The 27991-nt window shown below is 36.6% G+C and overlaps 1 protein-coding gene and 1 pseudogene across 1 annotated transcript in view; one reads left to right on the forward strand and one right to left on the reverse strand.

Annotated features, from left to right (window-relative positions):
• Dnajc1 (DnaJ (Hsp40) homolog, subfamily C, member 1) overlaps positions 1–27991 on the forward strand; it is a 158972-nt gene that overhangs the window by 79458 nt on the left and 51523 nt on the right. Inside the window, exons 8-9 of the mRNA XM_013014598.1 lie at positions 13712–13802; positions 21195–21358. Of these exons, the coding sequence (XP_012870052.1) occupies positions 13712–13802; positions 21195–21358 (255 nt within the window). The remainder of the gene's footprint in view (positions 1–13711; positions 13803–21194; positions 21359–27991) is intronic.
• On the reverse strand, positions 21395–23051 carry LOC105984379 (annotated as a pseudogene).

Raw genomic sequence — 27991 nt, forward strand, 5'->3', positions numbered from 1 at the left:
GCTTTTCAGCTCAAGGCTAGCGCTCTACCACTTGAGCCACAGCACCACCTCTGGCCTTTTCTGCTTATGTGGTGCTGAAGAATCGAACCCAGGGCCTCATGTGTGCAAGGCAAGCACTCTACCACTGAGCCACCTTCCCAGCCCCTAAAATAAAAATTCTTTACATAAACACTTGTATAATTATACACAAAACATCATATTACATTCTATTTTATTTGTACTTTGTGGGGAGTAAGGACATTTTGTTTTTACTGGTAATCAGTGATCAGTTTCTATTTCAAATTAGTCTTGATCAAAGAATGTACTGGGAATATATATGTATATTTATATAGCAATTTCCCTTTGTTTTACATTTAGTTAGGTATGTATATTTTTATTAAAGTATTGCTTTGCTAATTTATATTGCTCAATGACCATAATCTTACCTGCTGTGAGGCTTGAAACTTGGTTGAGATCACATTTAAACCAAACAGGGTAGAAAAGTCTGTGAGACTCTATCTCCATTTGACCAGCAAAAAGCTAGACAAGAGGTATGGCTCAAGTGTAGAATGCACAAAAATGGGAAGGGAGGGAGAATGGAAGGAAGAAAGGAAAAACTATTTTGCCTTATCACAATAACTAATGATTCAAACGTTTATATTTTATTTTCCTTTTTCCTTTCTTAGTAAAAATTTTGTATTTGATAAAAAGTGGAATTCAAATTACTAGTATGCTTTTCTCTAGCCTTTGAACAGTTATTTAGCAATTTTCTATGAGATTCATTCATGTTACTATTTATTTCTTACCCAATCTTATATTTTGTTTACAATTAGTAAAGAAAAATTGAAATATTTTAGTATTGAGAAAGTTTTGTTTTTAGCTATTTAACCAATTTGGGGGAGCAGGGGACCAAACTGTTTCTATATTATGTTGTTAAGAATTAATGGGAAAGGGGGAAAGTGTATGTTTATAAGAATATGTGATAAAGATATTTTTAGGGCAAATCTTTGGGTCTTTTTGTTCAGCTTTAGAGTATACTCAGTATGAGAACTAGAATATGGATGAATTCTAAAATACTCATGGAGCAGTATAAATAGACTACCACATGAAATGTCAATCTCAAACACTTGTTTTGACATTTTAATGTAAGTAATTTGAAATAAGACTTATTTTGTAAAATTAGCATTTTTTTAGTTAGCATGCAAGATAACTTGCCAAAGTAGCTAGACCCAACAGATTAAACAATTATTTTATCTCATTATGAATTTTTAGAAAATATGCAAATGTAAGAAATTATACAAAACCTTTTTGGCCTCTTTAACTATCTGATCAGTTTGAATTCTCAAGTTTTTCCTAACATCACACCAATTGCCTCTCAATATTTTTCTGCATATTAGCCTTTTAAGACCTTTCATTTTCCACTAATTATGACTTCCTGATAAATATATTCTTAGAAGAAAAAAGATTATGTTTAAGCAAATATTTATAATTCTGTTTGGGGAATATAATGTTACTTTTCATGGTGGTCAGTAACAACATTACATAATAGGCTCTCTCTAATGCAAATTGTAATAGTGAAAGTATTTTAGATTGATAACGATAGTTTATTACAGCAGCATAGAAATACTAAATAGTTGCTGTTAGGGTTAGATTTTTGTCTTTCTTTGCTTTCAGTCTATCATCCATAAAATTTTATACCGTGACCATGTACCTGTCAAAAGACTGAAACTGAAACTTTTTTTTTTTTTTTTTTTTTGCCAGTCCTGGGGTTTGTACTCAGGGCCTGGATACTGTCCCTGAGCTGCTTTTGCTAAAGGCCAGCACTCTACCACTTGAGCCACAGCACCACTTTCAGCTTTTTCTGTTTATGTGGTACTGAGGAATCGAACCCAGGCTTTGTATGTGCTAGGCAAGCACTCTATCACTACGCCATATTCCCAGCCCAAACGGAAATTTTTATGTGCTACTTCTGTGAGATATTCTTAAGTGTGATACATGTGAAATTTACAAGGAAGATAATTGATAAAGTAGTCAAAACAGCCCTACTAAAGACCAAGCATAAAATATCTGTAATATAAATTATACACACACACACACACATATAACCTCAAACTTTAAAAAATGTGCTTTATGTTTATTGAACACCCTTGTCATTTGGGACCATTGTTGTGTTTTTAAATAGGAGATTACGTGTTGTTTCTTGTCCTCTTTCTTGTATAAATCATACCAGTAATTTGTTTTCTTTGGAGACAGATTTACAATTGGGATTTCTTTAATGAAGGGTCAAATTAGACTTTGGTGAAGCACTATAGCTATATATAATCCTTTTATTTGTTTTTTTTTAATATATAATCCTTTTAGATAGTATGACCTGCTCCCTAGAACAGTAGTTTTATCAACTCTTTTTTTTTTTTTTCAGTCATGGGGCTTGAACTTAGAGTCTGCGCTGCCCCTGAGCTTTTTCACTCAAGGTTAGCTCTTTACTACTTTGAGCCCACAATGCCACTTCCAGTTTTCTGGTGGTTAATTGGAGATAAAGAGTCTCAAGGACTTTCCTACTGTAGCTGATTTTGAACCATGATCCTCACATCTCAGCTTTCTGAGTAGCTAAGATTACAGGTGTGAGCCACAGGTGTTTTATCAACTCCTATCAAACTTTCCAAAACATTCACCTTGTTTCTTATAGAAAAAAACCCACTTATTTGTTACTTACATTTCAACTTTACATAATATTTAATTGAATCCTATAATTACAATAACAGCTATAACTGAGACTAACGGCTTCCAAAGCTATCACAATCAGTTGTACAAACATACAGTAATAAAGAACCCGAGGAATGGCCAATACTGTGTACAAGTATATGAAAGCAGGAGATTTAGAAGCTTCCATCAAGTGAACTGCATAGTGGCAGGATCCATACCTAAGTTTTGTGGTAGTAATTCCCAACTTCTTTCTTTTCCATCATTCTCTAAATAACTATTTCTTTACTTCATAGACATATAAAGTTATCCACTAGGACTGAGAAAGGTGATACTTTGGGTCACCCTAAGCTCCCAAGTTCTCTTTTATTATTTAGCACCAGAGAACCCAAAGAAGACTTCTCATTGCCTCCTTAATTTACCTAATGTTTTCCTTTTCTCCCCTCCCCAAATAATATTACAAATAAAAATAGTTATATGAAATCTGAAGTATAAAGCTTCTTCATCAGTTTAACAAAAATATATTAAGTACTTATGAAAACAAGATATTACAGGGGGCTTTAGAAATTAATATACTTTCTAGGACTTACTGCTACTTAAGTTACAATTACAACAGATGAGTTAAAACACCATGATATCCTACAGTATATAAACTTCACATGCATATAATGATTTCTGTAGATACTCAAAGATGCATGGTCTGCCCTTTTAGCATGACCAAGGAGAACTAAAAAGCAGAGCCACTTGAGTTGAGTTTTGAAAGATGAATAGACCCTTAACCCCGAAGTACTCACTTTGTGTGCTAGGTAATATACAAAAATAATCTTGTAGACATAGTGCTTCTCATAAAATCATACTGTGGTAAGGCTGAAATAGACCAGAGGAAAACATTATGCCACAGCTTTTTATTTTTATTTTTTTAAAGAGGGTATCACATAGCATATATCATATAAGACTATCTTTCAAGTCTCTAGATACCCATTTAAAAACGTGTATTCCAACAGAGAAATCTATATAAAAAAATCTAAAAAGAACATTTAGACAGAATAAAAATGATTGATATAATAGTAGAGTGTTTTTATCTCACGTATTGGTTAAAGGTAAGTGTTAGAAGTGGACGCTACTAAGTACATAATGGCTATGAAATGGCAATAAATACTCGAGTGCTTTCTTTGATCAGAGAGTGTAGAAGTAAAAGTATATCTTTTATAGTATTGCTTTCTTAAAAGGTCCTTACTACCACCAGCACTGAATTGTGCTCCTGTTTTGTTGTTGGAAAGATAATGGGATAAGGGGCCAGGTATGATGGTACACTTTTATAATCCTGGCTACCTAGGAGATCAGGGAGATTGCAGTTTTAATCCAGTTTAGCAAAAAGTTAGTAAGACCTATCTCAACCACCAAGCCCAGGAGTGGTGACCCAAGTCTGTAATCCCAGCTCCACAGAAGGCATAGGTAGAAAGATCATGTTGTAAAGCCAACCTCAGCTCCCTCCTCTCCCCCAAAATACCCTATCTGGAAAATGTATAAGGCAAAAAAGAGCTGGCACAGGTGATAGAATTCATGTCTAGCCAGCAGAAGGCCCTGAGTTCAAATCTTGATATTACCTCCTACCCCCCAAAAAAGAAAAAGGATACTCTCAGAAGAATTGGAGTATTACAGAGAAAGTTACTATACTTGTAAAGTGTTCAATAATGTTAATGTCAATCAAATCTTTCCCAGATTGGTCAGTATTTAAGGAAAAGGTACATGGAGATTACTATATTTAAGTAAATGTGTTATATATTTGTGTCAGTAGTGGGGCTTGAACTCTGGGCCTGGACACTGACTGTCCTTAAGCTCTTCACTTCAAGGGGAGCACTCCACCATTTGAGCCACAGTGCCACTTCCAGTTTTCTGGTGGTTAATTGAAGATAAGAGTCTCACAGGCTGGCTTTGAACAGTGATCCTCACATCTTAGCCTTCTGGGTAGTTAGGATTACAGGCGTGAGCCACCAGCGCCAAATTTGTCTATATTATTCAAGTACCCACAGAAGCAGAAAGAAAAAGATTCTTTGATGAAAATGTGGAAAGTGTAAATCAATGAGTAGACAGAGAGCTAGTGTTTGGTTAAAGGGATAAAAGGACATTGGAGAGGAATACAAGGCATGAGTATGTATAGGGAAGGTTGGGAACCTAGGAGATTGCTCAGCTAGTTAAGAAAGGAAGTAGAATGAGCAGCAGGAGACAGGGGGTATAAATTAGATTGTATCAGGGAATTTGGTCTACATCAAAAGAGGGCTTATATGGTCCAGGGCTTGAATTTAGCTGGAATATTTGACATCTAACCATTATTCTGTTCTCATCATAGGACGTATTAGTGCATTTTAATTGTACAAGGATGTTACATTGTGATACTTCCATATATGTATAACATGTACTTTAATTTTTAAAAATCATCACTTCTAATGCTCTTTCTTACTTCCATGCCCCCCCTCTTTTAAACAATTTGTAATCTGTTTCATTTTATTTTCACACATGAGTATAGAGTGCTTGAATCATGTTCACACACACCCTTACCTTTTATTACAGTTCATTTGGGTTTTTGTTAGTCGTGGAGCTTGAATCAGAGCCTGTGTGATATCCCTGAGCTTTTGTGCTCAAAGCTAGCTCTAATATGTTGAGCCACAGCTTCATTTCTGAAGATGAGTCTCACAGACTCAAACCATAATTCTCAGATTTGGCCTCCTGTGTAGCTAGGATTATAGCATGAGTCACCATTGCCCAGCTTTTATTACATTTTATTAATGGATACATATTCTCTTGCAATCTGACCAATCTTTATCTCCCCTATTCAAGTGTATACAAATATTAACTGAAATATGGCATATTCAAGGGAGATCTCAAATAGTAAAATTCCATAGAAAGCCAAGATCAAAAGTTCAGCAGAATAAAACACAATGAAACAGATATCCAAATGGGGGTCAAGAGGAAAGGGGAAAAGGGCGGGGAAATGCACACAATGACCCAACGTATATCCTACAAAATTAAGAGGAGTGAAGGAAGGGAGACATAGCAGAGGGATGGGTGAAAATGTTGAAAGGGGTTACACTGATAAAGATAAATTATATTTATAAACTGCTTTGTTAGATGATAACTTCTTTGCACAACTCTCTAAAGACAATAAAAAAGAAATTAACAGCCCCAGAAAATTATTCTTCCATAATTTCCATTTTGGAACACACACACACAAAACACAACACACACACACACACACTACAATTCCAACCATGGGATATTTTTAATTATATATTCTGTAGTGATAAAAGTAGCAAAAGTTAAAAAACAGTCAATATTATATGACACTTTCAGTTTAACTTTTTTTTGGAGTCCGGTAGTGGGGCCTGAACTCTGGGCCTGGGTGCTGTCCCTCAGCTCTTCAGCTCAAGGCTAGCGCTCTACCACTTGAGCCACAGCGCCACCTCCGGCTTTTTTTTTCTTTTTTGCTTATGTGGTGCTGAGGAATCGAACCCAGGGCCTCAGGCATGCAAGGCAAGCGCTCTACCACTGAGCCACCTTCCCAGCCCCTTTCAGTTTAACTTTTACAACTAAATTTTTGTCAATGTGTTAGAACTTCATATATTTGAACCCATAATCATTTAAATGAAGAACCGATTTGCACATGATATCAAAGTGCCAAATATCTCCCGTGATTACCAGTTTAAATCACTTAGTTATAATTGTCCACATTTATCTGATGAAACAAGCCTTAACTACTCAGAATTTATTTGTTTGATATAATTTGCTTGATTTGGGGGGAATTCACTATTCAATTTTCTCTCTACCTGCTAAGTCACATTTCTCAGTAAAGTAACAGAAAACTCATTGGCAAATTCATTACCTAATGTACATTTTCATCTAATATAAAGTTGAAATGAAAATTTTTATAGGACATTTCAAGTGTGTGTACTTTCATTTCCAACAGGGGTTAAAGGTTATGTAGGAGCAGTAGCTAAGGGGGAAATCTCTAGCTTTTTAAAAACATTGAAGTTCCCTGAAAGAATAGAGAAAACACTATCCTACTCTATATAGAGCTTTCTATAAATAAACGCATCCTCTCTCCCAAGAAGCAGCTGCCTTTGAAACTACAACTGTGGTGGACTAGCTTGGAGGTCACCACTTTACAATCAGGGCTCTTCCTTTCTAGCCCTTTTGCTTTGCTTGGTGGACCTCTGTCAGAAACCAAACAAACAAAACATTCACAGATAATTAGCAGGGAGAAAGTGTGTGTGTGTGTGTGTGTGCAGGGAGAAAGCGTGTGTGTGTGTGCTTGCACATCCTGAGGCTTTGAACTCAGGGCCTGGGCACTGTCCCTGAGCTTTTTTACTCAAGGCTAGTACTCAACACTTAAGCCACAGCTCCACTTCCAGTTTTTTGTTGGTTAATTTGAGGTTAGAGTTTCATGGACTTTGCTGGACTTTCCTGCCCCAGCTCTCTGTAAAGCCTAATTCTCAGATCTTATCCTCCTGAATAGTGAAGATTACAGGTGTGAGCCACCATCACCTGGCAATACTCAGAAAATTAAATTAAAAAAAACTTTCCAGATAAACTCATTTTATATAAACAAATAATAAGGGATAGAAAAGCTGATCTGAATTTTTGTATGGCTGAAAGTGTACTACAAAACACAAAGGGATGCAGGAAAATTAGAAAAAAAAAACTCATAAGTCATAATTTCCTGTCTTCCTGCCTTCTAGAAAGAGGACATAAGCTACAAATATTCCAGAATTCAAAGACAAAATATAAAGAGGATTTTTCTGATTTTGTTGCTAGATATGGAAAAGCTTAAAAGCCAGAAAATCTTGATTAGGTATGGTTTTATAGCCAAAAAGTACTTAAGTCTCAGATTAGTGCAACAATTTTCTCAAAGTGACACTATCTAATGATAGAAATGAAACTTACAAAAGAAATGCAAGTCAAAACAACATTGAGATACCACCTCAGCCCAGTTAGAATGGCTATAATCAAGAACTCTAATAACAACAAATGCTGGAGGGGATGTGGCCAGAAGGGAACCTTACTGCATTGTTGGTGGGAGTTTAAACTTGTTCAACCACTTTGGAAAGCAGTATGGAGGTTCCTCAAAAGACTCACCCTAGAGCTCCCCTATGACCCAGACATCCCACTTTTGGGAATTTACCCCAATGTTCACAAACAAAATCACACTAAAGCTACGAGCACGACTATGTTTATTGCAGCATTATTTACCATAGCTAAGATATGGAACCAACCCAGATGCCCCTTAGTAGATGAATGGATCAAGAAAATGTGGTATATATACACAATGGAATTTTATGCCCCTTCAGAAAGAATGACATTGCCCCATTTGTTAGGAAATGGAAAGACTTGGAAAAAATTATATTAAGTGAAGTAAGCCAGGCCCAAAGAAACATAGGTCCCATGGTTTCCCTTATTTGCATTAACTAATGTATGTCTGAGTCAAGTAGAAAAGGTCAGATAAGTTGATGTTAGGGAAATGAACCCTAAGGTATGTATTGAAATGTTTTTTTCTTTCATGGGATTGTTTCTAACACATTTATAAGATTATTTCTTTGTTGCTTTGTATGTCCCTCCCCCACGGTATAACCCCGGCTTTCCACTGTATTTGATGTCAGTATAATTTGTGGAGGGGAAGGGGAAAAACAAATCGTTTAAATAGGGATACAGGTGGACCCATTGCAACAATGAGATGTACAAGTTGTTATGTCGAAAACGAACTTTACAACTTTGGTGGGGGAGGAGATGGGTGGGGGGTTGGGAGGAGGATGGGAAGGTATGGGAAGGGGAAACAAAGGAGGAGGCTACAATGCTTGATAAGAAATGTACTCATTATCTTGCCCATGCAATTGTAACCCCTCTGTACAGTATTTTCACAATAAAAAAAATGAAACTTACAGCAGATAAAAGTGTTAGCATACCAGAAATATAAAAGCTAGTCGGGGGGCTGGGAATGTGGCTTAGTGGTAGAGTGCTTGTCTAGCATGCATGAAGCCCTGAGTTTGATTCCTCAGTACCACATAGAGAAAAAGTCAGAAGTGGTGCTGTGGCTCAAGTGGTAGAGTACTAGCCTTGGGCAAAAGAAGCTCAGGGACAGTGCCCAGGCCCAAAGTTCAAGCCCCAGGACTGGCCAAAAAATAAAAGCAAAACAAAAAGCTAGTCTGTATTTGGTTATATACCTCTCTGCATTCAGCATTCAGGAGGCTGTTGAAGAAGGAAGATCTTGGTGTGAGATAACCTAGGCTTATATTGCAAGACCTTGTCTCAAAATAAATATAAAAGGTAAAAGAAGTTGGGTTTTTCCCCCCAACAAGTAGATAATTAGAACTGTCTAGTGAGGTACAATAAGCTGTTAGATCTTAAACTCCATCAGTGTTCAGGCTGATGGTAATTTTTATGAAAGTTCTAGAAGGATTCTTGAATTGTATTTGAGGTAAGCAGTATTTGCAGCCTCTTCTATCTTAGCCTAAATGGAAAAGTAGCGTTTAGGCTTTATCTCTCTCTTTTTTTGTAAGGTTGAATTCAGGGACACCAAGGGCTCTACCTCTTGAATAGGACTGTCTCAAACAGAAGAAGGCATAGCTTCTGGTTTTCAGTTTTATTTTTGTTAACCTATTATGAATTCAATGTTAATAGTTCTGTGCATAAACATTGACTCTTACTTAAAATAGACAAACTTAAGGTTTATGATTTTATTACTTATTATGTATGATTATGAGATTAGAGTATTAGTCAGTGGACCAACAAAATTTAATATAGACCACTTGACTTTATAGGCAGATTTTTCAGAAATTTACTTACAGTATTGTTATGGTTTGAATGTGAAATATCCTATAAAAGCTCATATGTTAAAGCTTTACGTTATCCAATGATGGAGGCATTTTAGGAGTTTCTGGAAAGTGTAGGTGGTGGAGCCTAGATGAAGGAAGTAGGTCACTGGGGGAACATCCTTTGTGGTATCTTGTCTCTAGCCCAGGACTCTCTCCCTCTTTGCTTCTGTCTTCCATGAGATGAACAGACTGCCACACAGCTCTGCCCCATGATGTTCTAAATACATAGGGATAAACAACCATGGACTGAATAAACCCTCTGAAATCATGAGCCAAAATAAATCTTTAATCCCTTTATGTTGTTCTCTCAGACATTTGATCACAGAGACACAAAAGTAACTAATATATGTATTTTCTTGGTGTTGATAGCTCTTTGTAATCTTCAAAAGAAATTTGTACAGTGAAACAATCCAGAAGGCATGGAGTATCTGCCATCTTTTTTCTAGCTACCTTGCCTGAGAGCTCAACCACATTCCTTGTTCTCATATTTTTGTCTACTTCTCCTACTTTAGATCAGAGCCCTTTTCTAAATTTAGATTGCTTAATATTTCAAAGTTTATATGGAGAAGTGAAAGCAAACACACAATACCAGTTCCCCAATTTATTTTGTCACTTAATTAAAATAAGTGTCTATTTATATACTACATATTAAATTTTATCATGTAATAGGCATGATGCAAAAGCTTCAGGGGAGATATAATGTTTATATCCACAGAAATCTGTAATTTCTGTCTAGGTAAACCAGAGTATATTCTGGATTCAAATAATTTTTATGTTTATTTTCTCTACTAAACAGATTTCCTCTAAGGGAGAATAGGAGGGGGAAAAGGTTGAAACATTTGATCTTTTTAACCCCTTTTGAGTACATGAATCACCGTTAGAATAACTAATAATGAACAGCCAACTACTGTAGTCCCAAATTCTACCAGTAGATAGCTACCAGTAGAATCAAACTATTTTATTTTTAGCTAATTTTAATTATTGAAAAACAGTTCCTGGGGCTGAGAATGTGGCTTAGTGGTAGAGTGCTTGCCTAGAATGCATGAAGGCCTGGGTTCAATTCCTCAGTACCACATACACAGAAAAAGCTGGAAGTGGTGCTGTGGCTCAAGTGATAGAGCACTAGCCTTGAGCAAAAAGAAGCTCAGGGACAGTGCCCAGGCCCTGAGTTCAAGCCCCAGGACTGGAGGGAGAAAAAAAAAAGATAAACAGTTCCTTATATTTATCCAAAATCAAAACTTTCATCTCCAGAATTGTATATGGTAATTTACACCATTTTTTTCAGTAATGACCCTTAAAATAGACTGCGGTAGTTACCAGGTTGTCCCTAATCTTCTCATTCCCAGTCCCTGCTAAGAGACAATTTCAAGCTGCCTCACCATTTGATCACTTTCCTTTTATAGCCTTCCTTTTGGCAGTGTGCTTTAAAAAATGTGGTATACTATGCTATATATAAAGATGACTGGAAGGAAATACTGAGTAAATAAAATTATTTGAGATTGTTAGTTTGTTGAGGGAATAATGTTTCCTAGAAAAGGCATGTTGTAACTATAATTCGAAAGTAATTAAGAAGAAAATAAAAAGCATTTTGGTGAAATATAAAGCATGAAAGAGAGAACTTGTTTCTAATCCAAGTAACGATAAAACACATGACCATGTACAAGACACATATTAAGTGTCTCCCAAATATTGACCCATGTGATCATCACAGTAGTCCTATGAATTAGGTACTGATCCATAAAAAAGTTAATATGCTGAATGTCATAGAGTGGTAAAATGGAAGAGCTGAAAGCTTCACCTATATAGTATAGCTCCAGCTATATGGAGCTTTTGTTCTTTTGTGGTGCTGTACACCTGTAATTCTAACACTTGGGTGACTAAGGCAAGAGGATCATGAGTTTAAGGCCAGCCTGGACTACATTATGGTACTCTCTCTCTCAAAAAAAAAAATAGTCCTTAGTCACTATATCTAACTAATATTGTGATTAATTTCAACCTACCTTCTTTCACCTCTCACAAACAACATTTATTTTTCTTTTTAATGTTGCCACATTTCCTGTTCCCCAAGGAGCTAGGGCCTTGCTGCCCTTTTCTTCTTCCCTATTAAAACTTACTATATGAAAAGAAACAAACAAGCTCATTCATTTATTCACACAAAGGTATATGTGACTGATAAGACTAAATAAAAAATATTTCTCTAGAATTGGGAGCTTTTTTTTTTTTTTTTTTTTGTCGGTCGTGGGGCTTGAACTCTGGGCCTAGTCGCTGTCCCTCAGCTCTTCAGCTCAAGGCGAGCACTCTACCACTTGAGCTACAGCGCCACTTCCGGTTTTCTGGTGGTTTATTGGAGATAGGAGTCTCACTGTCTCTCCTGCCCGGGCTGGCTTTGAACCGCGATCCTCAGATCTCAGCCTCCTGAGTAGCTAGGATTACAGGCATGAGCCACCAGCGCCCGGCAATTGGGAGCTTTTTAAAAGGGGAATAGAGAGGTGTTAATGGGACATAAAACCTTTAAAATCCTGTTGACTTTTAAATGTAATCTTTATGTTTATGGTCATGGAAGGATGAATAAGTTGGATGCATGGCCATTTATGCTTTTCAAAATGTATCATTGCTTAGCTGGCCAAGGTTTATAGGAACTTTTATGCTAGAAATGATGTAGTAATATAAAAATCAGGATGGAAAGAACCAAGAGAAATAGCTTTACTATATTGATGCAATGGTTTAGGAATACCTTATTGTTGTAATTATTTACAGGCCTAGTACACAGGAAAGAATTGCTCTATTCTGGAGAACATAAAGGAGCTGGTACTTGAACAGACTTTTCAAGGATGAAAGAGAGTTTGTTAAAGTAATTGTGATTCTTCCCCCATGGTATAACCCCTGTTTTTACTGTATTTGATTCTGGTGCCCTGCATCTTGTATATACATTTTTCTAATTTGGGAAGGGAAAGGGAAATAACAAAATGCTGAAATAAGGATTCAGGTTAACCCATTGTAACAATGAGATGTACAAGACACTATGTTGAAAATGAACTTTACAACTTTGGGGTGGGGGGAGGAGTTGAGGAGTTAAGGAGGGAAGTGATGGTAGGGGAAAAACAAAGGAGGAGGTAACAATGCTCAATAGGAAATGTACTCATTACCTTATTCAAGTAACTGTAACTCCTCTGTACAGTATTTTTACAATAAAATATATATATATATACAAAAAATTTTTTTAAAGTAATTGTGGGCTGGGAAGGTGGCTCAGTGGTAGAGTGCTTACCTCGCATGCATGAGGCTCTGGGTTCAATTCCTCCGCACCACATAAGCAGAAAAAGCCAGAATTGGTACTGTGGCTCAAGTGGTAGAGCACTATCCTTGAGCTGAATCGCTCAGGGACAGTGCCCAGGCCCAGAGTTCAAGCCCTATGACTGACGGAAAAAAAAAAAAAAGTAATTGTGAAGGAGCAGAATACTCTGGCTAAAAGTAGATGGTATTTGCTGTATAATATGAAGTCAAGGAGTATAATAAGCTTATATTCATTGTCGGGTCATCATATGCCTAGAGCATAAGCTTGCTTATTTTCATTGTTGTGATTACTCTCTTGGGGGCAGGGAGATGCACTGAGCTAAAGTCTTACCTTTGTGGCACTCATTGAGACTTTAGCCAATGTATCTTGACACCTGAGTATGTAGTGTATGTCCTCCCAAATCTGTTTTGTACTGGTTTCTAACAATGGAAGGACTAACAGCTTTGTGCTTATATCTAAATGGTCATGTGTGTGTAGTTATCAAATTTGCATTTAGAGATATTTAAAACCTACTGGAGTTAAAGGACTAATGTAAAAGTACTTCAATCACAATAGTATAATTTACTATTGCAAATAACCCAAGTCACCAAATAAGTTTTTCTGTTGCCTTTCCACCTAGTAGTATAATATTTTTTAAGTCATACAATGGAAGAAAACAGGAAATGGAGGGTTTTTCATATATGAGATAAAGAAATTACTTAAGTTTATGCATGTGTAGTTTCTGCACTTGGCTCTCTCCAAGAGAAAAAAAATCATCGTAAGATTTGAAAACAAAAAGTTACTTATGAGTGCACTATTTTAAAAACAGTTAAAGAGAAAATATTGTCAAAGCAAACTGATTTTTGTGTTGACTTATAACTTCTTTTTTAAGGATGCTGGGCAGTTTTATGCGAAATATAAAGAGACAAGATTGAAGGAAAAGGAAGATGAATTGACTAGAACTGAACATGAAACACTTCAAAGTGAGTTTTAAATACAGTTTTACTACGTTAGCAATATTGTATAAAATTATCTCAATTTTGATTTCTATTTAAATTCAGTAGCAATTCTATGCTTTCCTTTCCATTTTCTAATGGAGTCACTTATACTTAATTTATAATGCATGGAAAATGCTGTATTACTGAACCACCCAAAGTCCGATGTCCAAAGGAAAGATTGAATCAACATAGTTATACCATTCCCATTCCTGAAGAATGGGGCTGTCCAAAGTCTACAAAGTTCTCTTAAGTTTATCAGTATTTTCAAAAGAAATGGAATACGAAAAGACAGTTGTTGCTGATTTTAGGAACAGTTGAATATACATTTAGAGAAGACATTTTCCAAGCCCTGATAATTTTTTCTCATTTTGTCACACACACACACACACTACACACTTTGTCTGGTTACATTGCTTTACTTAATAGTAGTACATTTATTAATCTTGTCCATGCTTGCTTTCTTCTAATAGTGTGTGAGTCCGTGAAAGTAAGGTCTTTTTCTGTATTTTTCAGGGCTGTGTTTCCAGGTTCCAGAAAGTAGAGCTTAATTGTTTTTATGGCTATTTTTCTGTCTGACACAGTCCTTCATATGGTAGAAAAACAGCTTTAGAACAAAAATAAAATTACCAGTGGGTGAATATATGGATTAATGGAATTCCATAAATATTAATGAAGGTCAACGAAGCATCTGTTCATATAGAACTCTATTCAAAGGACCCCATAAATTAATTTTAAAGTTCTAATAATCACATAGATCAAATATAACTGTTTAAAGCAGAATTCTGTAAACAGAGAAAAGTTAATAGAGAATCAACTGTTAAGTTTGGCAGATATGCATGTGTTGAAAAGTAGAAATGGGTAGAAGAAACTCTAACTTTTGTGAGGTACTGGGAATCCAACTCAGGGACTATTACTTGAACCATGCTCACTCATTTTGATTTGTTTTTCTGAGAGGTCTTGTGCTTTGCCTGGTTTGGCCTCAGATTTCAATCCCCCTTCCTCTACCGCTGGAGTAGCTGGGAGTTTAGGCATGTGCCTTCACACCTGGATAAATGTAACTCTTACACAGTTGTTTCTTTGGGGGCTCTTGGAGATTTTAACTGAGAGCCTTGCACTTGCATGTCTTGCTTGCTGAAGATTGAGCCATACCTCTATCCCATCATTTTTGCTGGCATATTGGGAGATGGAATTTCTCCAACTATTGCCCCTGGGCTGGACTCAAACAGCAATCCTCCATATCTTAGCCTCCTGAGTAGCTAAAATTACAGATATGAGCCTGTAATCATAAATGGAAACTCATTCTTTTATTAAACTTTGGTGCATAAAAAGTATACACATTTATGAATAGTATATAATGTTCTGATAATATATGCTTTGTATAGTATTGAGGTCAGAGTATCTTTTTCCTCATACACATTTGTGATGAAAACATTTTTCTGTGTGTTTGAAACAGATGTTATCAGTAAATTTATAATACATGTTTGACATACAGAGATACTGTTTTTAAAGATGATAGTTTGAATAGACAAAAGAAGAGGAAAAGGTAGAAATAGAACTTATTACTCATAATGTACTCATTATCTTGTCCATGTAATTGTAACCCCTCTGTACAGTATTTTCACAATAAAAACACTTACTACTCATTACCCATCTCTCTATACCTAATATGAATTTTAAAAATATCACCTCATCAACCCTTCTGCATGTACTTCTTTTTTTTAATTTAATTTTATTTTATTTGTGAACATACTGTACAGAGGGGTTACAATTACATGGGCAGGATAATGCATACATTTCTTACCAAGCATTGCAGCCTCCCCCTTTGTTTACCCTTCACATCCCTTCCCAGCCTCCCCAATCCCAATCCCAATCTTTCCCCCCTCCCACCCCCCCCACCCCCCCTACACCGACATTGTAAAGCTCGTTTTGGACATGACAACTTGTACTTCTCATTGTTGCAACAGGTCCACCTGAACCCTAAAACAACTGTTTTTCCCCATCTCCTCCACACGTACTTCTATATGTACAGAAATAATACATTATTTATATTTGCTTCTTTTTTCCAAATTTTTTATTATGATTAAGTGGTTACATAATTTCCCAAATTTCACAGTATTGTGGGATAGTTATGCTTAGTTAAAATCACAAACACATTCTAACTTTCATGGAGAGAATTGTCTATCATGGTCTATAACATTTATGAGTTCTATGAGCTTTGCAATGCAGTTATTTCTTCCACATTGGGTGATATGTACATTTCTTTCATTTTGTATAGCATTAGTTGTTCTCTCTTTCCACTTGTTCCCTCCCTCCCATCGCTGCCATTGAGTTGCTTAGTTCATTTGGTCAATGTCCAGTGCAGCTGATGGGTCCCGCTGGTATATGTTTTCCCTGGTTCCCTCCAGTTCTGTGTCGTCCTCCTGGTTTCCCTCTGGTATGCTCATGTATACCATACATGTGATCAGCAGCATGGGCTTATTTAGTAGTAATTCCACCAGATGAGTGGAAGGCCTTTGTTTCTTAAGTCCTGTTAATTTTGTCGTATCACTTAACATTTTGTATTTATTGTGTTTGCTTCTTGTTTTGTGGACCTCATCGCAGGTTCCAGTGGTGGTACCAAGATAAGAGCAAGTAGATGATGGGGAATAAAATACTCCTTTTTAGGAAGTCAGGATGAGAGACTATTAGTGGGCAATGTACAGCAGGATTCTCTTTTTCTTTTTTCCCCATTGATTGTGAGGCTTGAACTCAGGGCCTGGGTGCTGTCCCTGAGCTCTTTTTGCTCAAGGCTAGCAGCTCTCTACCACTTTGAAATTCTGTTCTTGCCAGAAAAAGATAATATGGTTAAGGTGTTGTGGCTTTGATTAATTTAAACTCTATTATACTGGTTTCAACACTATCAAGGTACAAATGTCAATCAAGACATTAAAAATAGCCTTAGGGTTCACTGCTAAAGTGCCTAGATCACTATTTGGTAAGAGTGTCTTGACATAGAAATGCTTTTGTGCTTTTATTCCAAATATTTGATCCAAGTATCTGGCTCATAAGTTGAGTTAAGTCCAAGTAGTAAGACAGACTACTTATGCCAGAATGGTTTTTTGCTTGTTTTATGGGGCTGGGGATTGAGCCCAGAGCCTTACATGTGATAGGCAGAGTGCATGTCACTGAAGCCACATCCCAGCTACAGACTGTTGTGGCTTTTTTGATTGTTTTTTCTGGTCCCAAATTACTTTTGTTTTCAAGGAGCATTAAAGAAGGAGTCACTTAAGATGGCTTTTGACTCATTTATCATTCCTCTGATGATCTCCCTGAATTAGTTTTTAAGAGAAAATCATTTTTCTTCATTTACTAGACACTTAATGAATCATGAGTTTCACTTTTACTTTATTTTTCTTTAGTTTTGTTTGATTTTTGTTTGTTTGATTGATTAGATTATTTGTTTTTTGTCTTTGACAGGCTAAATTACCATTGAGGAATAAGTATGATGTATCTTGAGACCAAAATTTGTAAAACTTAAATCAGATTCCCATCCATCAAGATAAAATACATATTGTATTTAACTCAGATTTTCCCACATAGGTCTAATGCTGCTGAAAACAAAAATCCTCATAGATTTATTTTTCTTGAATGAAGTATCAATAACGATATAAAGTTTGGGTCCATATTAATTATATATATGTCTTATTGAAAATCAGAGGAATGATGAGGACAGACTAGTCTCAAACTTAAGAACCTCCTGCCTCAACCTTCTTAGTGCTGAGATTATAGCATGTGCCACATGTAGCCGATATACCATATTTTATAATTTTAGAATTTATTGTTATTATAGAGGTGATATGCAGCGGGGTGACACATATGTCAGGTAATAAGTATAGTTCCTTTCACACACTCATCTGTTCCCTCATTCTCTTCCAATCCTTCCCTTCCATCTCTACCCATGTATACTTTCATTAATGTCCAGTGTACTCCATTGCTGCACGTTTTCACCCTTTATCCTTGGATTCTGTGCCCTCCCCTTTACCCTCCCACAGATATGCAAGTGAATACCCTGTATATAAGGTAAAGGATACAGAATCTTCAGAAAAAGAAAAAATAAATTTTAAAAAGTCTTTTGTTTCTGGGCTGGGAAGGTGGCTCAGTGGTAGAGCGCTTGCCTTGCATGCCTGAGACCCTGGATTCAATGCCTCAGCACCACATAAGCAAAAAAAGAAAAAGGCCAGAGGTGGCGCTGTGGCTCAAGTGGTAGAGTGCTAGCCTTGAGCTGAAGAGCTGAGGGACAGCGCCCAGACCCAGAGTTCAGGCCCCACGACTGGACCCAAAAAAAAAAAAGTCTTTTGTTTCTATATCTTTGGAGTTCCTTTCAGTATGTATATTTTACATAAATATCAAGAAGCACTTAGGCATTGCACTTTTGTGATTCTCTCCTAAAACTACCTCTTTTGGTCTCACTGTATGTGAGTATCTAGTATCCTGTTTAATTTGTCATATCCAGTGTGTTTTAGATCTAACTTCCACTTATCAGAGAGACTACGCACCATTTGTCTCTCTGATCTTGGCTTACTTCACTTAACATGATTTGTTCTAGTTCCATCCATTTCCTTGCAAATGATATTATTTTATTCTTTCTAATAGCTGTGTAAAAATTCTGTGGTATATAGGTACCAAATTTTTTTTGATTCACTCATCTATTGTGGGACATCTGGGTTGTTTCCATATCTTGGCTACTGTGAATAGCCGGGCACTGAACATGGATGTGAAGATGTCCTTATCCTGTTTCATGATACTCAGGAGAGATGCCAAGGAGTGGTATGGATGGATCTAAGTTTAGATTTTTTGAGGAAGCTCAAAAACTGCATTCCAGTTTATGTTCCCGTCAGCAGTGCAGTAGGGTTTCCTATCCCCACCAGCATTTGTTGTTGTGAAAATTCAAAATGTTGGCCAATCTAACTGGAATGAGATGTAATCTCAGAGTTGTTATGATTTGCATTTTTTTATGGGTGGCCAGAGAGGAGGAGCATTTCCTCATGTGTTTCTTTGCCATTCTTTCCTCCAATCTTTGGAGAAGTCTCTCCTAGCTCCCTTGCTCATTTAGTAAATGGTGTATTAAGTTTGGGAGGGATTAGTTTCTTGAGCTCCTTGTATATATTGGATATTATGTCTTTGATGTATTGCTGGTAAAGATCTTTTCCCAATTGGCTGGCCATCTTTCTAGTTTAGTAACTATGTCCTTAGCTGTGCAGAAACTTTTTATTTTAACGTAGTACCACTTGTTGAGTCTCTCTCTTATCTGTTGTGCCCCTGGGACTCTATTCAGGAAGTTCCTGTCTATACCTATAATTTCTAATGTTTCTCCTACTCTCTCTTGCAGTAGTTTCAGAGTTTTGGGTCTGATATTGAGGTCTTTAATCCACTTTGAATTGATTATTAGTGCATAGTGACAAGCAGGGATGCACATTTAGTTTTCTGCATATGGCTGCCCAGTTTTCCCAACACCAGTTGTTGGAGGCTATGTTTTTTCCACTGTATGCCTTTGGCTTCTTTGTCAAATATCAAAAACCTGTAAGTATGTTGTTTTATTTCTGGGTCTTCTAATCTGTTACATTGATCTTTGGGTCTGTTTTTGCGCCAATACCAAGCTGTTTTTGTTACTATGGCTGTAGTAGAGTTTTAAATCTGGTATTGTAATACCACCTGCATTGCTTTTATTTTGCCTAGAATTGCTTTGGTTATTCTATGTCTTTTGTTGTTCCATATGAATTTTTGGAGTGTTTTCTCCATCTCAGTGCCAATTTTTAAAGAGGTGATATTTTACCACATGCAGCATACTACACACTTAGCCTTGAATTATTAAAGTAGCACAGGATTTAGTGAATAGTTATTTACTAAGGCTACTTGTTTATTGGATGAGTTTTTGTTTAATCCAGTAGCACTAGGGTTTGAATTCAGGGCCTTGTGCTTGCTGGGTAGATGCGCTGCTACTTGAGCCATGCCTCTAGCCTTTCTTGTTATTATTTTTTGAATAGTCTTACTTTTTACCCAGACTGGCCTGGACAGTGATCAGTGATCATCCTTTTTATGTTTCCCATGTAGCTGGGATGATAGGCATGCACTACCACTTCCACCTTTTTATTGGTTAAGATGGTATCTAAAAATTTTTTCCCCAGTTGGGTTTGAAATAGTCCTCCTAGTCTCCACTTCCCTATTCCTATTCCCATCATACACAGCCGTTAGTTTTAGATATCTGAATTTTCAGCTAGATTACATTGTGTAGACTTTTAAAACTTGATTTTGTTTATAATTTTGAAATAGTATTTGATCATATACTTTTATACATAAATATGCCTTCATATGTTATCTATCTTTTTGTTGTGATATTTCTTTTTTCCTTTATGCTTATCTCTACATTCCTTCCATCTCTTCACCTACATATCTTAGTGTGTTCATCCATATTTTTCTCCATGCTTATCTAATATCATTTAAATGTATTTACTTGCACATGCCTTTTCAGTAATTTTGAAAAGCATTATTTTGCTATAGTTGTCCTACTTCAGTGATGATGTAGTATATCATCAATAATTAGCAGATGTTTTGCTGAGCTTTTACTCAGTTACCAGTTTTATATCTTTATAAAGAAATAATAACCAGTCATATATTCACACATACCTATAAACTTACATAACAGTTACATTCCAATGTTTTTATTAATGAGAAACTTTTGTTGTTGTTGTTGGTTGTGGGGCTTGAACTTCAGGCCTGGGTGCTGTCACTGAGCTCTTTGCTCAAGGCTCTACCACTCTCTACCACTCTACCACTTTGAGCCACTTTTGGTTTTGTTGTCACTAGGTAATATAATCTCACATGACCACCATGATATATTCAGTGATAGAAACAGTGTCATATAACACTGGACATTATTGATAGCTACTGGTGCTGCAAAATTATCTTTGCATTTGTAAAATATTGAAATGATAATTACATACCCCTTGTTCAGAAAATGAACATTTGTTGTATTTCCCCAATATTACATAGCTAATAAGTGGTAAAGGTAAAATTAACACACTAAACTGAAGCTCTTTCAATTCGCATAGTGAAATACTTTGATAAAAAATTCTTTGAAAACTAAACATATGTATAAGTCAAGTAGTGATTATGTATAAGTCAAGTAATAATAATCATTATTAACAGTATCTGAATTTTAAAATAATACAATAATAATGTATAATAAAATTTATAATAAAGCAATTCTGTTTTGATAAAAAGAACATCATTTATGTGTTCTTTCAAGAGTTAATCTATGAATAAGGTATTTGAGTACTTTTAAATTCTTTTAATTTTTAACAAGTGTCAATAATTGGTTCTTTTAAACATTCTTTTTAGAACAGAAGAAAGTTAAAGTTAAAAAACCCAAACCTGAATTTCCTGTATACACACCATTAGAAAGTACATATATTCACTCTTATGATCATGGGACTTCTATAGAAGAAATTGAGGAACAAATGGATGACTGGCTGGAAAACAGGAACAGAACACAGAAAAAGCAGGTAAATGCCTTCCCTATCTCACCCTTCTGCTGGGGATCAAACTGCAGGGCTTTGTACCTGCAAAGAAAATTATTAAACTTATATTTTTTTGACAACAGGTCTTCTTATGTTGTGTGGACCAACTTTGATCTTGATATGTAGTCCAGGTTAGCTACAGACAGATTGGGTCCTCTTGCTGCCATTTTGCAGATCTACTTTGCTAGCATTATAGTCATGCCTAACTATACCTGGCATAACCTTTTTAAAATTTAAAATTTGTTTTAATTGCATAAAGCACATATAGAAAAGTACATATAGAAAAGTTTGCAGCTCAGTGTTCATAAAGTGAACCAAATTACTGCTGAGACCAAAAATTAGAACATTGCCTATACATAGATACCTCCCACATGCATCCTCCCAGTTGCTACTTTCCTTTTCTATTTGGTTCTCTTTCAGATTCTCTTTCTCTTCATTGAAATGTTTATTAATATCTTCCATTGTCCATTTAAATTTATTCGATTGTTTATTCTTGGAATCATTGGGGGTTTTTTCTTTTAATTATCCTTTCCAATCCTTTTTTTTTGGGGGGGGGAGCTTGTCAATAAGTTTATTGTCTTTCTGAAAAAATCCTCATAGAAAATTGTTTGGTTTCGGGGCTGGGAAGGTGGCTCAGTGGTAGAGTGCTTGCCTTGCATGCATGAGGCCTTGGATTCAACTCCTCAGCACCACATAAACAGAAGAGGCCAGGAGTGGTGCTATGTCTCAAGTGGTAGAGCACTAACCTTGAGCTGAAGAGCTGAGGGACAAGGCCTGGGCCCAGAGTTCAGGCCCCATGACCGACAAAAAAAAGAAAAAAAGAAAGCAGCCTGCTCCTGAGCTCTGAGGAAGCATGCCTTCTTTTGAGCTACCCTATATTTCTTCTGAGGAAGGGACATTTTGGGAGGATTCCACCTCTTCTTCACTTCTGTCTTGGGCTTCTTCACATAGACTGGATTCTCTCATATAGCAGCATGCACCTTCTTGTACATCTCCTCCATCATGTCTGGAGTTACATTGTTCTTTATATACTAGAGGATATAATCATTCTGATCCATGATGTGCTTCCGATGTACTTCTGCATTGAACTCCTTGCTCTCAGAGTCATAACCAGGGAATTGTTGGTACTATGAGGAATAGACAAGCCTCCATCCACAGCTCCCTTCAGGGCCCAAAGATTTTATTGCCAGTGGTAGTTGTAATGCAGGTAGGCCTGCATCTTAATCACCAAGTTTACCATCAATGCTTTCTACATTGTATTCATCCCCGGTCACCTCCACTTGGCCTTCATAGATCTTGTCCATGTGAAACCTGTTGAGAAGCTGATGGGCCAGCAGCAGGCCAGTACGATAGGCAGCTGCATAATTGGTTGGGCTGACTTTCACACCATACTTGGGTAGTTGGTGCGCATATGCCATGCAGATGATCATGTCTCCTATGCGTGCATAAGCAATCTGACAAATATCTCTGTTGATTAATGAACTATCATTCTGTATTTGGGTGTGTTGTACTTATTTTTGTGTTGTATCACCAAGCATTTCCTAGCATAGTTGTCAGTTTTACCCTCTCCTTGTCTTCTAAATTTCACTTGATATCTCTTAAAGTAGGCCTTATTCTTGAGAACTGTGACAAACCCCATCCTGCAGATTAGAGACCCCAAAGTACAGTCCCTTCTCAGTTCTTTTCCTAGCATTTTGGCCACATTGTATCTTTGGAAATCAGTTACTAGAGTTTTAGGCTTTAGTAGGTATTATATTATGTATTGTATATTATATATGTATATATATATATATATTATGTATTGTATATTATATATGTATATATGTATATTATGCATTTCTGTGTTTCTATGTTGAGATTTGCTCAACTGCTAGGATGAATATCTCGCCCATTTTTATGTAAGTAGTTTTCTCAGTAATGTGCTATGGGTTATCAATTTGTTGTATAGTGTTAAGTTTCATTTGAAATGGACTTAGATATAGTATATTTTCCCTTTGGCTTTTTGTTTTGCTTTTGTTCTTGTTTGTGTGCTAGACCTGGGGCTTGAGTTTGTCAGGGCCTGAGCAATGTCCCTGAGTTTTTTGCTCAAGGCTATTGCTGTAGCACTTGAGTCATAGCTGTATTTCTAGCTCTCTGGTGGTTAATTAAAGGTTAGAATCTCACAGACATTTCCTGCCTGACTGTCTCTGAACCTCAATCCTCAGATCTCAGCCTCTTCTGTTGCTAGGATTTGTGGACATGAGCCACTGACTCCTAGTCCTGTGACTTTTTTAGTGGTGATTAGTGGCTGTACAACATAATGCATGCTGCATCAGAGCCGAAGGGATGTATTTTGTCTGTAGGTTTTACAGGATGGGATAGTTGTGGTATAAACAACAGTGTACATGGGACCTCTGTGGTTTTTCCTCCAGTCTTGTCAGCAGTGTGCAGTCTGAAAGGGTATAGGAGCAAGTTATGCTAAGGTCTTTGTGGATTCAGTGTCTAAAATGCTTACATTATTTCTCTGTGTTATTGCTGTGGTAGTAACTTGTCCAAGAACAGGACTTTAGCATCCCCTTCCTGCAGCAGTGCCTACTTGGATCCAGAGTATCAGTTAGGGGCTCTGAGCTTCCTGTTCTTTATGTTGAAGTATTCATGACAGTTTTAAGCAGAAATAGGTAATGACCACAGTACCATGCAATTTCTCTTCAGTGGGGCTTGGAGTGTAACCCAGCAGCAAAACACCCGGCCAGCATGCTTGAGGTGCTGGACTTGATTAAAGGAACAAAGATAATAGAAGAAAAAGTAAGCATGTCAAGGCAGTTGGCATCTGCAAACCTAATTACTCAGGAGATTAAGATCACTAGGATAGTGCAGTTCAAGGCCAGCCTAAACAAAAGTTGGACACCCACATCTCAACAAAGAAAGTGTAAATAAAAGGCACACTCCAGAACAGTCCAAGCAAAAAGTGAGTTTCTTAGAAAAACAACTAAAGCAAACGGGGCTAGAAGCAATGCTCAAGTAGAGTGCAAGACCTTGGGTTCAACATCCAGTACTCCCAGGAAGAAAAGAAGAAAATCATTTTAAAAATTAAGTAGTATGGTATTTTCACAATTAAAAAAAAAAAGAATGACAATTAAAAAAAAAAAAAGAAATAGCTGAGATCTGAGGATCGTGATTCAAAGTCAGCCCAGGCAGGAAAGTACGTGAGACTCTTATCTCCAATTAACTACCAAAAAACTGGAAGTGGTGCTGTGGCTAAAGTGGTAGAGTGCTCGCCTTGGGAGCTCAGGTACAGTGCCCAGGCCCAGAGTTCAAGCCCCACGATGAACAAAAAAAATAAAAATAAAAGAAAGTAAGACAGCAAGGCAAAGGCAAAGAAGAAAAGAGAAAGCAGAAAAAGAATTTGAAGAGTTTAAAAAGTAACAAAAAATGAGAAGTAATAGAAGATACACTAGACAGAAAGGGGAAAAAAAACATCAAAAATGCTGAGATACTTGAAGACTTCTCTTCCAGGTCCCCCAGTGTGGAGGAGGTATGGGCCCAGCCGTAGCATACCGTGATCCATCTTAGCTCATGCTGAACAGGTTGGGGCCAAATGCTGTGTCCCCATTTTTCTCCAGATGGGCGATATTGACTGCCCTAGGGTGTATTCTCTCAGGTGGCTTTTAACATGCCTATCAGAAGCTTTGCAAACATGAGAGATGTGGAAGATGCAATGAGCCTGTTTAAAAAAATTATTGTCAAGGTGATGTATAGAGGAGTTACAGTTACATAAGTAAGGTAATAAGTACATTTCTTGTCAAACTTATTACCCCTTCCCTCATTTTGTTCTCCTATTTTCCCACTTCTCCAACTTTTTTTTTTACACCAAGTTTTTTCAGATTATAGACTGCTGGGAATGATTATTCTCATTCAAGAAGGCTGCATGATCCATGACTTGGCCTATTTCAGGGCCATAGCAAACCCTTCTCATCAATCTCAGTGTTATTTGGGTCATGCTGGACAGGCCCTGGGGTTTCTAGTCAGCTTACAGGTCAAATATCAAACTACTGTTCCATCCCCAAATGCTTCCTAGTTGAGAAGCAGTCAAACCCCAGAGCTCGGCCTGGAGGGAAGGGGTGCAATGAAAACTGAGTCATTTGCTAGTCTCAGTCCCAGACATGACCATTGTGCCATTCACTCCTCATCATATTTATATCTTTATTGTACATTCTCTACCGCATAAAATTCTCAGGGTTTGTGCCAGACACACTCTCAAGAAGTCAGTTTCTGTTAATTCTTATAGTATCTCCCACTCAATGCTTCAGTGTCTGTGGTAACCCTAAATTGAGATCACTGGTGTTTTCCTATATTCAGAGCAACACGGCCCTGCTTCTTGTTATAACATGGTGAGATTTGATGAGCAATGCAGTTAACTTCTATAAAACTAGCTTATTCTGTTAGAAAAGTCACTTTTAAAGCCAAGCATTGGGTGGCTCATGCATGTAATACTAGATGCTCAGGAGGCTGAGATTTGAGGATTGAGGTTTGAAGCCGACCAGGGCAGGAAAGTCCATGAGACTCTTATCTCGAAAAACTACTGAAAAAGCTGTAAGTGGAACTGTGGCTCAAGTATTAGAGCACTAACCTTGAGCAAAGAAGCTCAGGGATACTGGCCAGGCCCCGAGTTCAAGCCTAAGACCAGCAGCAAAAGGAGAAGAAGGAGGGGAAAGGGGAGAGGGAGGGGCAGGAGAAGGGAAGGTTCCCTTTTAGATCAAATCTCCAAAGTGTCAACTACTGGTGTTTTCCTGTAGTTAGCCTTGCCCAACTGCTTGAAGCATAGGGTTCCCTGTCTCAAGTTTTAAATTTCTATTAAACAAAAAAAATCTTGCTAGGATTTGGATTGGAATTACATTGAATTTATGGATCAATGTCTACGGCCATACCACCCTGAACGTGCCCGATCTCGTTTGAATTTATGGATCAACTTAGGAGATTGTTATAAGTCTTCTTTTTTTCCTTCGGTACATCTTTTATTGAACTTACCTAAATTGTATTGTTACACTTTTCTAAACGGTATTCAAAATGGTACTTTACATTTCATTTTCTGATGTTGTCTACTAATTAGTTGAACTTTGCATGCAAACCTTTTATTCTATAATTTTGCTCTATTTACTATTCCTGTAAATTTTTAAGGATTATCTTGAGATTTTTCTGCATGGATAATTATGTTGTCTACAAATGGAGAAAGTTTCATGCCTTTACAACTTGAAAGCCCTCTATATCTTTTTATTGCCTTTTGATTGAATAGGAGCTTCAATTCAGTGTGGAAGATTTCTCTTTTGATGGTGGTGTTTTGTTTTTATTTTCGAAGTGATATAACAAATTTTGTCTCATTCTCAATCTTGGAAAGTATTTAGTCTTTTTACCAATTATTGTGATAATTCTGAACTTTTAATAGAAGCTTTTAGTTAAGATGAGAAAATTCCTATTTCTAGTTGCCATTGAGTTTTTATCATGTATGAATGTTAGATTTTTTGCCAATTTATTTCCCGCATTTGATAGGATAATTATATGGTATTTTCATATATGTATAGTGAATTCTGTTGACTGATTTTAAACCAGCCTTGAGATTCTGGGATATACCCAGTTGATCTGTACATAATATCATTTATTGTGGATATCATATGCAGTTGTCCTCTATACTTTCTCTTGTGGTTATATTAGTCTTATAATTTTGTTCTTTTTATTAATATTTTTGCCTTTTGGACTTCGTATAATATTTGAAAGTATTTGTTACATTTTTTCTAGACTCATTGGTAGTACTTCATTTGTTATTAGCAAGTGAGTTTTAACAGTGTATATATCTGAGAAGGTGTGATTATTTGGTCTAAGTGCTTGAATGTATTATTATGAGTGTTTCAAATGCCTTTATTTCATTTTAATATCTGTCTAGTCTATAGTGATGCTACTCCTTTATTTCTAATATTGGTAATTTTCAAATCTTTAAGTCATGGACAGGCCACCTCACATCCAATTTACCCATCTTTAAAAGTCAGTATTTCATTAATTTTTCTCTATTGCTTTTTAGTTTTATATGGATTTTATTTCTGCTTTTATACTGTTTTTTTTTGCCAAGGTTCTGCTTAGTTTGAGTGTAATTTACTCTTTTTCTAGTTTCTTAAGGTGAAATATTAGCTAATATATGGTAAAACATTTTATAAGCACAGCAACCTGAAAAACATGAAAGTTTCCTTTTATTCTTGGGATGCTACTGTCTCTTTCAAAGTATCTGTGTTAAATTTTTTTCTTTCCAAGGCTTGAAAAAAATTATATTAAGTGAAGTAAGCCAGGCCCAAAGAAACATAGGTCCCACGGTTTCCCTTATTTGCAATATCAAGTATATGTCTGAGACAAGCAGAAAAGGTCAGATAAGGTGATGTTAGGGAAAGGAACCCTAAGATATGTATTCAAATGTTTTTTTTTTCTTTCATGCGATTGTTTCTAACACATTTATAAGATTATTTCTTGGGCTGGGAAGGTGGCTCAGTGGTAGAGCACTTGCCTTGCATGCCTGAGGCTCTGGGTTCGATTCCTCAGCACCACATAAGCAAGGAGAAAAAAAGCCGGAAGTGGCGCTGTGACTCAAGTGGTAGA

This window comes from Dipodomys ordii, unplaced genomic scaffold (assembly GCF_000151885.1).
Source record: "Dipodomys ordii isolate 6190 unplaced genomic scaffold, Dord_2.0 Scaffold24, whole genome shotgun sequence".
In the NCBI taxonomy this organism is placed as follows: Eukaryota; Metazoa; Chordata; class Mammalia; order Rodentia; family Heteromyidae; genus Dipodomys; species Dipodomys ordii.